Below are 15,856 nucleotides of genomic sequence, written 5' to 3'. Positions count from 1 at the left end.
TCACATTTCATTTTACCACATTTACTCTACCTGCTTATTTAACCCAGTTCCCAAAATTGGACCTTTTTTGTAACAGAGAAAACAGTTAAGCAAAACTAGACAAGGAAATATGATAGCATATGCAACATTCCTTGCCCATTGTTCCCTACTTTTGTAACAAAAAAGGGGGGGGGGGGATACGTTTTATCTCCTGGAGAAAATGAACTAGCAACAAAAATTAAGAATTTGTTCTCTAGGGCCAAGCAGCTACCACCAGTACCTTGAAGGCATGATGTTTCTCTTCCATCTCCATGCTGAGAGGATGGGAATGAAGCATCAGTATATTCTGAGTGATGTTGTATGAAAAATACAGTGGAAAGGCAGAATGCTGTAGCCTTTATCGCATTGTATTCACAAGCAACATAGTAGAGTTAGATGCTTTATTAGAATTCTCTGTGGTTTTGATAAACCTTTCAGTGAAGGGTAAAGGTCAGCATTGTAAGAAGACTAAGATCAACTTAAGAGAACATTTATAGTTACAAGCACAGAAAAATGTTAATGGATTTATTAGGTAATTTTTTTTCCATCCCCTTGGTTCTGATGAGCAGATAATGAACATTTTTTTGCTCAATAGAGATGGGGACTGATCACAAGTAAAGTTACATACATACCTTGAGTTCTGTTTTCACCAATTTGACAAACCTAGTTCAAATGCTTTCAACATTCTGGAAGCCTTCCCTCAAACCCTGACAACTTGCCACCCCTACTAAGTCATCTTGTCTTCCTCATTTTGGACTACCCCAGTAGTGTTCTCCACCTCTCTCTGTTTTCTACCTCAAGCACTTCTCATCTGTTAGTTTGTGCTACAGCCATGGGTTGATGTTTGTGGAGCACTAACTGTATTACTTTAAGTGTTTACAGAGTGTAATGCACTTTGCTGGATGATGAGAATACAAAGGATCTTTCTATAGCTATCATTGATTCTTGGTACTCTCTTTTTAATGTTTAGAACAGTGCTTTGTATAGAATACTTAATTTATTTTGAGTGAATTAATGAAAGTTTACAATTATTCTAGGTACTTTGGGTAATAAAGATCAAACTCTTTTTGTGCCGCTTCTGCACTGGGTTTGGTCAGAGTTTAGGGTGGTGGATGACTTTTGGACTTTAGTATTAGGTTGACCCTCATCTTGTAAGGAAATTTTGTATTTGTAACTGGTAGCTTAATATTCTGCATTTACTTGCATTTTTGGTGTCTGTAGTCTTTTGTCCAGATACTTGAATGTATGTCCTGTTACACTGATAATTCATCCTTTGTATTCTACTAAAATTGATGACTGGTTTCTTTGAATAGTTTTAGTAATCATTGATACTCTTCTTTTACTTTTCTGAAGCATTGGAATCTAACAGAATTTAGGCACTGGAAATATAACTTGTTTGCAGTAAGAATCAATCAGCAAGTCTTTATTGAGTGCCTACAATGTGTGAAGAGGAGAAGCAGAGAGGTGTATCATAGTAAATAGATAGCTAATCTCAAAGTCAAGAAGTCCTGGATCCACTTCTGACGCCTAGTTATTTTTATTTTTATTTTTTTTTAGGTTTTTGCTAGGTAATTATTAAGTGTCTGAGACCGGATTTGAAACCATGTACTCCTGACTCCAGGGCCAGTGCTTTATCCACTGCACCACCTAGCCAGCCGCCCCTGACACCTATTTATTTTGTGACAGAGAAGTTACTTAACTTTTCAGGGCTTTAGGCAACTCTGGAGACTATTAAGTTATAAAGAAGGTGCTGACTTGCATTGTTTTTGAGGGAATTCCTTCACCTGACCAGTGAAATCCCTAGGACCAGGTTTCCTAGAGCAAATTTGTAGAGAGGTGGAAGAATTATAACCTTTATACAAAACAGGATATGTATTTTTTTATACTCATGTTTATTTTAGAATTTACTTTAAAGAAACTTAAAAGAATGTGGAGTTATACACTTTAAGTAAAATAGTGTAACCTATTTTTGGGTTCTACTTTTTTTTTTTAACACAATACTGTCTATGCTTTTTGTTTATCTTCAGCTATTTTTAAATCTCTCCTAAGTTCTGTTCTGGAAGAAATAAATAGACAAATGGAATTCGATTCTGCAGATTCGAAAACTGAAAAATATAAGTGTTTTGTTGGATTTGAGTGGATTCTCTTTCCTTTTAGCCTTGATTTTCATGATTAAAGCAGCAGTTCTCAACCATTTTAGCATCATTGCCTAAAAGATTTCAGCTACCATATTGGAACTTAATTTTTAACAGCAATGTTTTTTAAAATAGCTTAGTTTTCATAACACCTTCAGTGAGTTTTCCTAAAAATCAGTCAACAGGCTTTGAGTAAGTTCTCACTATGTGCTATATATACTGGACTGAATTCTGGGGGATACAGCTGTAAAAGTGGAAGAGCTCCCATATTCCAAGTAGGTTATATTCAGTTAGAAATGGAAATTTAAAAACTATATTCTTTCTTTTAAAACTAATTTTCCTTTTTCAAAATGAAGCACCATCTCTTAAGTATCCCAGGACATCTATCTCCCTTTCTTGCTTGAACCAAAATATTATTTGTCTTAGTGTAGGACATTTAGTAAATTTTTAGATAGCCTCATCCCAGGTCCATTTGAAAAGTCTAAATGCTTCTTGTTAGAATCATAGTTCATCTATTTTAAGTCCAGACATTAATATGCACTGTTACTTCCTTTCATTTAGTGTTGCTTTGGTGTAGAGAAGCTTGGTTTTTTTAAAAAAATGGTGGCAGCTTCTGACTCAGAGGAACCCTGGGTTCTAGTCTTAATTCTCTGACCAACTACCTAGGAACACATGTAAATGAACTTCACATGTATGGAACATATGACCCTGCATTGAAGGCATAAGGACATTCTGCTCCCTGGTCATGGGGTGGAGTGGGGGAGGGGAGTCTTAACGATTACTTCGCTGGATCTCAGGTGCTCACCAGGGGTTATGCTGAATGCAAGGAATGGCAGTGTTGAGTATTGGCTGATTTTACTGATGTTTGGGTGGTGAATAGGTGAGAGTTTGAAAAGGATGGCAGCATCAAGGACAGATTATTATGGATTCTAATTATTCATGTGTGAAGACTAAGGGAAAGAAGATGATAACATAACTATAGTAGCTAGGATGTATACTGCTTTAAGGTTTGCAGAACTCTACAAATAATACCTCAGTTTAGCCTCATAGTATCCTTGGGAGGAAAGTGATATTATTACCTCCATTTTACAGATGAAGCTGATAGATAGGTTAAGTTACTTGCTCCAAGGTCACTTAGCGAATAAGTATCTGAGACTAGATATGAAAACTGGTCTCCCTGACTTCAAGCCTAACACTTTTATCTGCTGCTACCAACCAAACTACTTCTAAATATAATCTTATCATATCCTCACAATAACTCTGAGAGATAGGGGCTGTTATTACTGAGGCTGCAGAGGTTAAATGATTAGCTCAGGGTCATTTTTGATGCCTGAGGCAAGATCTGAAATGAGGTCATAACTCATTCTGGATCTTAGCAAGAAGGAAGACCACCTTTTCCACATGGACTATGGGGGGAAGGAAGAAAAGATGAGTAAGGATCTTGATAAATAAGCAAAAGGATTGCTGTGCTTTGATGAGATTAACATAGTTTTGTAGTTGAGAATCAAATACAGTTTTTCAGATTTCACATTAAGTATTCTTTTCACAATTACCTTACCTACTTGCTATTATTTTAAATTAGCAATTTTATAATAAAGATGTGAACTTTTTTAAAGTTTTAATTCTTAAGATTAACTTCTTTGGATTGTGTGTGTATAGTTTTTATTGAAGGATTTTTTAGTTTGTTTTTTGATGGATAATTTTATTATTTCAGGTTACAATATACTGTCTTAAATATATTGCTCTAAGTCCTATGTATTAATATTTGAGGTGTCATGGTTAAATTTGTATGTAATATAGAGTGTATGTTTGCCTATATTCTATGTTTATCTGTATCTACAATAGATAGTGTTAGAAGATGCTTTAGGTTATGTTTGGAAAGTTGGTTTCATACAGGAAAAAGCAGAGAGGTTAAAAGGTTAAAATACAACTTTAAAAGAATTGATTTTCATTAGTGGTCTATCTGAGATGTTCCATTTATACCTGTATTTATTAAAAATGAGGTTTTTTTCCTAAGAGGAAGACTTTTAAATTGTCAGTGAGACCATTTGGCAGGTTTTATATAAAATTCAGCTGTAGAGAAAATGAATTAGTTTCTAAATGTTTAATTAAAATGAATATATACATTATATTTATATCTTCAAAACTAGTGGAACAAAATTATAGGAATGTTTTTCTTGTGAATATTTCAGCCAGTGGTGATAATTCTTTTGCCATATTGTAATGCTGAGATGCATTATGTGTTATTCATGCATTAAAATGTTTTGTGATGATTAAAAGGGGATTTTAGATGTATATTTGTTGTAAATGTTAATATAACTGAACAAAATATATGAAAAGGGACTAACTTTAAATGTATAAAATTTGAATAGGCAGGATTCATTTAAGAAATATTTCTGAGACATTGGAGGAAGAAGATATGATTAATTGAATCTCAAACTATAAATTGAATGTACTTTAAAATATTTTATAATTTGATTAATAAATTTATAGTATCAGAAGAACTCTGAAACTCAAAAAATTTCAATTTTAAGAATCTGCCTTTGAAGAAAATTTTTATGGTAGTGGTGATTCAAGAAAATATTATTTTTGTTTAATTAAGTTTCTTTCAATCAGCAAAAGTCTTCCTTCTCTCTTCCTCTCAACCTCTTCTCTCTTCATATCTCCCAGAGTGAAAGAAAAAATCAAATCTCATGTTATACATATGTGTGTGTATACACTAACACACATACATACACATAAAATCAAACAACAAAATTTTTCTATGTCCATTTTTAAAAAATCTCAATTTTTATTCCGATTCCTTCATCTCTTTGTTAGGAGTTGGTTTGGGTATTTATTAAGAGTCTTTTGCAATTGTGATTGATCATTACAGTATTTAGAATTCTTAAGTCTTTCAAAGTTTTGCTTAATAATAAATTGTTCTCCAGGTTCTGTTCATTTTACTCTGCATCAGTTCAAATGTTCTCTTGTTTGTCTAAAATCATCCCCTCTGTAATTCTTAGAGCACAGTAGTATTCCATCACATTTTATCTTATAATTCAGTCATTTCCCAACTTTTATGCAGTCTTTCACTTTGCAGTTCTTTGCCGTCACAAGAAATTCTGGCTAAAATTTTTTTGGACATCCTTAGAGATTGTTTTGCTTAGGACTAATTTTTCTCTCTTATTCTATCCTTGTTATTTCCCTCCCCTTCTTCTTCTCCCCTTTCTTTCCTTTCCCTCCTGTTGTGCTGTGTAACTTTAATGACATGTATTTCTGTACCCAATTGTGTGTGTGTGTGTGTGTGTGTGTGTGTGCGCGTGCGCGCGCGCTCATCACTCATTCGAACATTTCAGATGAGAGAAAGGTTTATATAGTTGCTATTCCTACCCTTCCTCCTGGTTTATGTAGACTTCTGCTTGCCTAGTTTAATTTTGAGATCATTTTTTCTGTCCCTTTTCTCCTCTACCCTCCTCCAATTCAGTTCTTCTTCAAGGACATTAAGGATCATCCAGACAAAAGAAGTACTCCTAGATCCTCTCTAATTAGATTAGTTTATGACTTTGGAGGGTGCTAGTCACCCTTGAACACTACTCCTAGATGTGGGTCTCCTTAGTTTATCTAACATCTTTGACTTGATCACAAATCCTGTGACCTATTAAATAATCTTGATGAGTTTCTATGCCTAATAAATCATTTTCTAGGGATTTGGCTTCTTTTAGTAAACCTTCGTGACCTTAGCTAAGCTGACCTTTTTGTGACAAAACATTATTAAATAGTTGATTTGAAAATACTTTCATTTGGAAGTAGTGATCATTTAAAAACAACATGCTTCTTATCAAAATTATTCATTCATTTCAATAAGTCTTTATTAAGTACCTACTATGTCTGAGGTAGTGGGGATACAAAGTTTAAAAACAAAAGTGAGATATTCTTGCCAACAAGTTGGGGAGTTATGGTAAATAAATTTAGAAATTATATCATTTAGATCTTTCTTTTATTGAAGTCCTAGAAGAGTAAGTGATTCGTCCATAGGCCTACCAATAATTACATAGCAAAGCAAAGTCCTTTTCAGTCTAAATCCAGTGAGCTTCAGTTCAAATCCAGTGAGCTCTTTCCATGATACTAGAGGTAGATGTGAGTACAATTAGTGAATTTGAAACTGTGTAGATGATAGGACTAGGGAGTGATGATTGAGTTCTTTTTTTGAGAGATTGTCCTCATAATCTCTCCTCATTTCTTTATTATTCTTTTTAACAAAGGATTACTGTTTTTAGCATCCTTTGCATCCATCCCCTTCTTTCCATTTGTACAGCTACTACCTTACCCTAATTCATACTCATCATCTGTTAAGCTAGACTATCTCAGTACCCTTCTGATTGGTTCCCCTGCCACCAGTCCTTCCCTACTCTAGTATATCATCTGATCTACCCATGTACACACAACTGCCAAATTGATTGTTCTAAAACCCCTGCCTGCCTGGGCTACTCCCTGGCCCTCTCTGTCTAACCCCTTCCTACTTGTCCATCCTTAGTCTGCCTCAGGGACTTTATGGTCTTATCATATTGAATTCTTGTTTCAGCTGGGCCCAGTGTTCTTTCTCACTGCTGCTGCTTGTTTCCTTTGAGACACATAAACACACAGACAACACCACACCCAGACTCACATACCACCCACATGGACACAAGACACACACCCACAAACATTCACTACACAGAGACACAAGCACAAATTGTTACATTCGTACCTAGTACAGTGTCTGGCATATACGGTTTTGTGTTGAATCAGGATGACCTCTGTACAAACCCCCTCACTGTGTGGTCCTAGGAAGTCACTTCATCTTTCTGAGGTTCAGTTTCCTCATCTGTAAAATGGGGATAATAATACTTATAATTCCTATCTCACATGGTTGTTGGTGAGGCTCCCAGGAGGTTTTCTTGTTATTCAGTCATTTCAGCTACGTCTGACTTGTCATGACTTCAGTTGGTATTTTCTTGGCAGACATCCTGGTGTGGTTTGTCATTTTCTTTGCCAGCTCATTTTACAGATGAAGAAACTGAGGCAGGCAGGAATAAATGACTTGCCCAGGGTCACAGAGCTAGTCAGTATCTTCCTGACTCCAGGCCCAGTGCTCTAGACAGTATTTCCTCGAGTGCACCCTTGTATTCCAGCCACACTCACTTCCATGCTCTTGCTCACACAAATATTCCATTTCCAGTCTTTCTGCCTTGAACAGTTTTCATATGTACCTAGAATATGCCTCTTCTTACTTTAGTCTTTTAGAAGCTCCAAAATCCTTTTAAGATTCACCTCAGAGATCACTGTCTCCTTGAGACCATTGCTGACTTCTTTATCTTAACCATTTTATTATGCATTTTATATATGCTTCCATGACTATATTGAATCCTCTGATAAACTTGGGAGGTATGATATTTCATTTCTTTTTGTCCCCAGCATCTAAGCTAGCATCTGTCACCATGCATTCATTTAATGACTGCTTCTGAATTGATGGCTTGATGCCAAGACCATAGGATCAGAGAACTTCTGCTGGAAGCCCCCTCAAAACCCTATTAACTCAACCTCCTCGCTTTCTGGTTGAGTAACTTGAGGTCCAGGGAAGTGGATTTTCATCCCAAGGTTCACATGATGAGCATGAGAAAAGTGGCATTTGAACATTCATCCATGTTTTGAAGCCTTTGCATTTTGGCAGAACCTCTCAGGGCTGGAGTTTTATTGGCATCACATTTGACAATCTTGGTTCAGTTATATCTTTGCCTTGACATTATGTCATTATTGAGTTGTGCATGGACGAGCACATCCATGAACTCTTCATTCAGTCTTCTGTGGAAGCTTGGTAATCAGAAGATAAATATTGGTTGGTGACCTCTATCAGGTCATGGAACTTTAGGACAAATATTTAATAGGGGATTATGGGAATACTATTGTTATCCAGGAGAGTGATATAACTTAACAGTATGCCACAGTTACAACTTTAAAAATAATTGTTAAGATAACATTTTTTTCCTAAACTGGGATTTAGGACTTCAGCAGGTATGACATAAGAGAATTCCAAGAGCATATTTTGGATTCTGGAATCTATGTTTAGAGAACCATACAACAGTCTTTTTTTGAATTATAGACAGGTGTAATTTTTATGTGAGTAGGAAATTGATAATGAGTATATTATCTGTTGACTATATTTATCTCAGAAAGCTCACTTTCGAAGTTTTAGGGGCCACTTTCCTATGCTAGATTCCATATTTGACATTGGTTTTAAAAACAGGTTATTTTCCAACTCGATCCCTTCATAAATATACATGGATTTTTATTATCTTTTGAGTCTCTTAAAATCCTTAATGTGAGGTGGTATTAATTCTTTGTAGTTTTGTTTTTGTTGTTTTTTTAATATTCTCTTTATGATATATGTAGGGAGCTATTGAAACTCTGGAACTCCAAAAGGAAATTAAAGAGGAATCTGATGAAGAAGAGGAAGATGATGAAGAATCTGGGCGGCAGCGTTTCAAAACTGAAAGGAAAGAAGGAACAGTCATTAGGCTCTCAGATGTACCTAGAGAGAGAAGAAACATTCCAGAAACTTTGGGTAACATTTCTTGCCTACCTTCCTTCCAAGATTCTTGTGAGGAGTAAATGAGTCACCATGTTTCAAGGACTCAAGAAAGGCTAGCCTTTTCTATGTTGAAAAAGATCTTCTAAAAATATTATGGAAAGTTTGCAGTTTTTTCTTTCTAAACATAATTTATACGCATTGAACATTAAAAATGAATAGCTTTGTAACTTGGTTGCATACTGGACATAGTTCAGAAAACATTTTAAAGTGAAATTAACATTTCAGTTGAAGTTACAAATGTAATTTCCATCCTGTCACATTTTGGTGACCTCTGTGACAGCTTGTCTCAATTGGATGAAAGCATTCTTACTTGCTGATTAAAGATGTCATTTGAAACCATTTTATTTCTAGCAATAGTGAAATTAATCTTGACACTTAGAACTACTAGAAAAATAATTGCTGATTCACTGCATAAACTGTGTATATGAACCAATTCTGTAGTTAAGGTTTTAATAAAATTCTCATCTGTTTAAAAAGAGATGTAATATTCTTAAGAATAGTATCTAGATATATTTCTGGCAGTTTGAATAATGAGAACCCAAAAAAATCACTTTTAAGAAAATTCCTCTTCCCTCCCACCATCTTGAGTTTTCTTTTAGTTGCTTTTTTATTTGTATAAAAGTTTCCTTTAATTTTATGAAATTGAAATTTACCATTTTTTCTTTTATTATTTCCTATATGCATTGTTTGGTTATGAATTCTCCCTTTAATCTTGGCTCTGAAAGGTACCTTTTTCTGTTATCTTAAATTTTTTTTAAAGGGTACCTTTTGGGGCAGCTAGGTGGCACAGTGAATAGAACACCAGAGTAAGAAGTACCTGAGTTCAAATCCAGCCTCAGACACTTAATAATTACCTAGCTGTGTGGCCTTGGGCAAGCCACTTAACCCCATTTGCCTTGCAAAAACCTAAAAAAGCAGGGGTGGGGGGTGGTGGAACCTTTTGAAATTTAAATCACTCACTTTGTGTTATTTGTGGTATATAGTGTTACATACTTTCCATATCTTATTGCTTACCTAGCACTTTTGTCCCTAATTGACATTTTCTTTTATTTTTTTCTATTACATATTATGAAAGTGTTTCAACATTCATCTACATACTTATGCATATTATAAGTTACACAATTTTTTCCAACCGTTCCTTTCCACCCCCCTCCCCTCATCAGCAAACTGGTGAACATTGTACATATACATTTGTGTTTAACATGTTTACAAGTCAATCAGTTCCTTCTGTATGAGGAATTATTGCCCAGCACTTGCTGTGAAATGGAATTGGAATTCTTCTTGCAGAAGTTTGTTGTCTTGGCTTTTTTGACACTGGATTCTGTGTATGTGTGTGTGTGTGTGTGTGTGTGTCTTTCTTTCTGGATCTTGATTAAACTGTTCCTTTGGTATCTTTCTCTGTTTTTTGGGGGGAGGGGTTGCAAGGCAAATGGGGTTAAGTGACTTGCCCAAGGCCATACAGCTAGGTAATAAGTGTCTGAGACCGGATTTGAACTCAGGTACTCCTGACTCCAGGGCCAGTGCTCTATCTATCCCCTGCACCACCTAGCCGCCCCTTGTCAGTTTTTTTTTTCATTCCTTTGCAAATAGTTTTGATGATGATGATGATGATTATTATTATTACTTTATATAGTATGAATTCTGAAAGTAATAATTTTCCCCTTTATTGGTACTTTTTTCTTCTTCATGATTGTCCTTGAGATCCTAACTCTTTTCCAGTCTCAAATATTTTGTCTCATTTTGTAAATTAACTCCCCTATTCTTTTAAAAAATTTTTAAAATGAGAGAACAGTTTATTCAATTTAGTACAGAAAGCTAGTACTTTTTTTTTTGTTTTTTGTTTTTGTAAGGCAATGGGGTTACGTGACTTGCCCAAGGTCACAGGTAGGAAAATTACTAAGTGTTTAAAGACTTATTTGAACTCGGGTCCTTCTGACTCCAGGGCTGGTGCTCTATCCACTGCACCACCTAACTGTCTCTACCATTTTTCAAAGCATACTGAAGCTAATCTTTCTGTACTCTGAGAAAAGAGATGATTTAGCAATTGAACTTCTCTTAAAAAGCATTCTTTTCTTTATGAACTAGAGTTAGAGAACCAGAATTGTATATGAAACTATGAATCTTGTGTGTATGTTTATCTTATTTTTAAAAATTCAAATTACTCATGATGTTCCTAACATTTTTCCTTTCTGTGTCTTTCTGAACTTCCTTTTGATTTCATTAATTTGATTGCCAATATTTCACTGATGTTCTTTTCATTGATAGTTTTTTTTAAATCACTGTCACAGTCTCCTGCTCTTGCCCTCACCTCCTCTTTTGGGACCAAAATATAATCAAACCTGATTTTTGTTGTAGTGATTATATCTGAAAATCTGTATCTCATTCTTTACCTACAGTATCACACCTTATTAAGAAAGGAGAGATATGCTTCATTCTAGAATCTGTTGGTCATTGCTTTGTTCAGAGTGCTTCAGTATTTTAGAATTAAAGCAACTAAATTTCACTTAGTTTGAAGGTGTTGATAGTAAATATGCATTTATATCACAGTTAGTAGTTTATAAAGTAATTTTTCATAACTTATGACCTTGTAGTTTTAACTTTTATCTATATTTGCAGAAGAAGAAACTGAGGTTCTTAGAGTTTTAGTGACTTACAAGAGACAGTGCTACTAAGTGGCAAAGTAGAGACTTAAAATCTGGCCTTTTGGTTCCTAATCTAGGAATTTTTCATACCACAAGCACAAAGAGTTTCAAACTAACATTTTCACTGTTATCTTTTAGTGAATTTTTATTTGTCACGGAAAAGTTGCTATTCATTAGAATCCTGTGGAAAGGCAGAGGTTAGGAAAAACTGGTGATGGACCAAGATGCAGTGGGAGACCTTGACTCCCATTGAACTTGAAAAGTTAAGCTAAGATCTTTCCCAAGTTTCAGTTGTCTGAGGCAGTGCTCATTCAGTAGTTAAAGGCTAGGTAAGAACTGAGGTAAAAGATTGTCTAGTTTGAAGAAATAACACTAAAATGTAACCGGTGACTAAACAAAATTATTCACTGTGGCAGTTTTAAATACCAACTTCCTATTTATTGAGGATATAGTAGAGTCTCATTCTATGACGATCACCTTCCCATTCTTTTCTCATCTTCTCCCCTTAGATATCTTTTAGAAGATATCTCACATCTATGCCTCTTTTTATATAGAACTTTCAGCTGAGGCCAAAGCTGCATTGCTTGAATTTGAAGAAAGGGAACGGCAACATAAACAGGGACGATATGGTTCCAGGCGAGGAGGAAGAAGAGGAGGTTCTTTAATGTGTCGTGGAATGGGAGAGCAGAGAAGAGACAACAATGAAAGAGGAAGAATAAAAGATCACAGACCTGGTCTTCTACCTACACAACCTCCTGTAGTGGTAACTTTTGAGGTTTTTTATTTTAATAGAGTGATATCTTAAAGAGAAACATCTGTTTTGTATTCATATCTTTTTGTTTTTGAGATTAATAAATCTAAGAAGGTGGAGCTAATATAAGCTTTTGTTCAGGGATGATATCATACAAAATGGGAAATGTTTTAATTTCTTTGACTTTACCCTTTTTTTGATATGAGAGAACTCTAAAAATCCAGTATATGATAGTCCATATGTATTTATTGATGATTAGATTCTTTGTTTTAGCACTGTTCTTTTAAATAGCAATTTTTCCCATTAAAAAGGTTTTATTATCAATTTTTAATAGTATATTGTGTAAAAGGCTTCTTAATATTCTTGGTTTCTTTATTGTGGTGGCCATTTATAATCCTGTAAAATGGTTAATGGTCATTATTTGCATATTTTTATTTTTGAAACACTGCTAACCTATAATTCCCTGCAGTGTGACCTATGCAATATGAAATAACACACTTAATTCAAAATGAATTCATAGTTTGAAACATTACTAAATAGGGAACTTGGAGGAAATTGTTAATTAAATACTTCTAAAAAGAGGAAGAATTTAAATGAAAAGCAACCTTACTGTCAAAAGTAGAAAGATAGCTAAATTTTGGGGAAAATAATTTTATTAGATATAAACCAATTGAAGGAAATTTTGTGGCATGGCAGTTGGTTCTAGTTACATTTCATCTTTATATCTTATATGATTTGTTTTTAATTTTTCAACAACAATATACATTCTTGTGCCAATTGTGTGTAATTTCATCTTGAAGGGCTTTCATTTTGGGGCTTGGAGAGCAATTCAGACTCCCTAACTCATCAGTTTGTAAGCCTGCTTTCTATAAATGTGTGACCAAGAATATATAATATATAAAATATATAAAATCAATAGAAATTAAAGGTTATAGCTAATGATTTAATTGTAACTGCAGAGTGAGTCAAAGTATATAGTATTCACTTGCAAAATACTGTTCTGGACACTCCAGGGGATCTGAAGTTTATATAATACAAAGTTAATATCATTAGACCTACTCTAAAGGTGTGATACGTTGAGGCAACTTGGTATGCTAGAGAAACAAAAGATGATTTAATATGTATACACTTTTTAGGCTTTCATACTATTTTTTGATTTTTTTTTAGTCTTTGAGTTTTCAGGGGCTTAAGTGAAGTTACGTAAAATTTTTGACCTCCAGTATGTTCTGTATATTTTCCTTTTCTAAATTTTTAGTATTTATACAATTTGAAAATCAAAAAGAAAGACAAAAAATTATTTTAGCGTTATGAATTCATTTTGAGGCTAGTGGAAGACTAATGATAATATTCCAGAATTTCTAATGATGTGTTTGAAGTTTCATTGTTGTTAATAACCTCTAATGTAAAATCCACTAGACCAACTTTTTGTTGCCATTCCCAATTCCCAAATGATTTTTTACCTGCAGTAATTCTCTATTTTTCTTTAGAGTGTGTGTGTGTGTGTGTGTGTGTGTGTGTGTGTGTGTGTGTTTTGTTTTTTTTGTAAGGCAATGGGGTTAAGTGGCTTGCCCAAGGCCACACAGCTAGGTAATTAGTAAGTGTCTGAGGCTGGATTTGAACTCAGGTACTCCTGACTCCAGGGATGGTGCTCTATCCACTGCACCACATAGCCACCCCTTCTTTAGTATATTTTTTAAAAATATTGTAATTTGGTGGAGAAAATTGCTAGGTTGAGAGTGAAGATTTTAGTCTTTGCACCTCAGTTTTTGTTGTCTATAATACTTGCTTAGCCTCATTTTTCTTAAAATGAGAGAATGTGAACAAAAACAAAATGCAAAGTCTAAAATAAAATGTAGCAAATTGGGTAGATATTTGATAAAACCTATTGCACCACCCTCCCTGGGTTTGAACAAGACTTTGCTAACTTGAAACCTTTGGGACAGCTTAATCTACAGTGACTTAAACGGTGAGGGTGTGTTTTGGGTAATATGGTTCCTTGAAATCCAAAGGCAGTAACACCAAATTGTTGGGAAATGCCAATGGGAACCACCAGTTCTGGATGGCTTATTAGTGATTTCATCATTTCACTAGTTTTGTTCTTATTTTTGTTCCGCAGAATACTAAGAGGCTTTTATTAAATCCCTATACTGAGTGTTTATTTCTTGTTACACCAATAATCCCACCTCTTCTTCATAGATTTAATTGATTTAGATCTCAGAAATTGTCCAAAATATATGAGGCACATTTTCTAAGTGATAATACTTTACATTTAGTCAGAATTCCTTAGTTTTTCCCTAAAATGACTTTTGACTTTTTTGGATTTATTTTTTACTTTGGTTTTCAGACTCACTCACCGAGGTTAATTCCACCACCTCAGCCACAACCACAACCACAACCACAACCTCCACCTCCACCACCTCCGCCACCACCTCCTCAACAGCAACCTATTAGAAGTCTATTCCAGCAGCAACAGCTACAGCCTCTGCTTCCCTTACAGCATCCACACCATCCTTCTCCTCCTCAAGGAATGCATATGCCACCCCAAATGGAAACACCCAGGATAATGATGACCCCACCACCAGTGACCCCACAACAACCCAAGAACATACATATAAATCCACATTTTAAAGGAACAGTAGTAACCCCTGTTCAAGGTAAGTCCTCTTGAAATCTCCTTTTATGGAGGGGGTAGCAACAAAGTAAATAGATAACTGTGTATCTGATAAACATTTCACTTCATTTTTCATTTAATTAAGTTGTAATTGTAACCAAAAAACTCTACAGTTAGTTAATTTTCTATTCTAGTTCTCACTTGGATTTTTTAGCTTGGAGTACATTTTATTTACTAATTAAAATTTTTCATTTTTTAAAATGTAACTTTTTTAATAATTTTTAAACTTTTAAATGATTTATATTTAGCCATTTTTAACTCTTAATAGCATTTTTTGTCTATTCAGAAAGAAATTCAGAAAGAAACTATGTTCTTTATAATAGAGTACAATATTGTAGATAATATATATGTTAATTAAAATTGAACTTCATATAACTGAATGAATTTATATATATATATCAATTATATCAATCATATCATATCATATCATATCATATCATATCATATCATATCATATCATATTATACAAAACCAATACTGTTGAACAAGATCCAGGATCTACTTTTCTTGATATTGTTGTGAGAATATAAGGGTATGATTAAAAAAACCTAGAAGAGATCCATTGATGATGAAATATCTGCTTCTGCCTTGGGATTTGTTCTCTTCTGACCTCCCACAGGATTCAGAAAGTCATCACATGTATCAGACACTTTGGTTTCTAATCTTGTTTCAAATGTTAACTTTTTTTTATGGTTTATTTATTTTATATTTTACAATAATTTAGTGGCTTTAATATCAATTTTAAAATGTTTTTCAGAGAATTGCTAAAAATGCATAATTGTATTATTTCATTAATTTCATGTTAGAAGTATTAGTACTCTGCTTTTAAGAATGAATGTTAGGCTTTTATTGACCACATATATGATTTTGTCAAGTAAACCATGTTGATTCTGATCTTTAGAAACAAAGCTCATTTTCCAATAATTGTTAGTGATTATGGATAGCAAACTTAAAGGAAATAAATTTTGTTATATCTAATTAAATGGAAGAAAATTTATATTTTTTGCATTTCATATGAAATTCAGTTTG

The 15,856-nt window shown here is 34.1% G+C and overlaps 1 protein-coding gene across 8 annotated transcripts in view; it reads left to right on the top strand.

Moving 5' to 3' along the window:
• Positions 1-15,856, top strand: part of RBM33 (RNA binding motif protein 33) — a 166,521-nt gene that overhangs the window by 51,011 nt on the left and 99,654 nt on the right. For all 8 annotated transcript variants that reach the window (XR_012470034.1, XR_012470033.1, XM_074193284.1 and 5 more), the window contains 3 exons: positions 8,565-8,736; positions 11,960-12,168; positions 14,501-14,810. Coding sequence is in view for 6 of the 8 variants with exons in the window: in XM_074193284.1 (XP_074049385.1) it covers positions 8,565-8,736; positions 11,960-12,168; positions 14,501-14,810 (691 nt within the window). In the remaining 2 variants the exon portion in view is untranslated. The remainder of the gene's footprint in view (positions 1-8,564; positions 8,737-11,959; positions 12,169-14,500; positions 14,811-15,856) is intronic.

Source organism: Macrotis lagotis, chromosome 7 (genome assembly GCF_037893015.1).
Source record: "Macrotis lagotis isolate mMagLag1 chromosome 7, bilby.v1.9.chrom.fasta, whole genome shotgun sequence".
NCBI lineage: Eukaryota > Metazoa > Chordata > Mammalia > Peramelemorphia > Peramelidae > Macrotis > Macrotis lagotis.
Note: the sequence above shows the minus strand (reverse complement) of the source record. Positions and strands in the feature narration are given on the sequence as shown.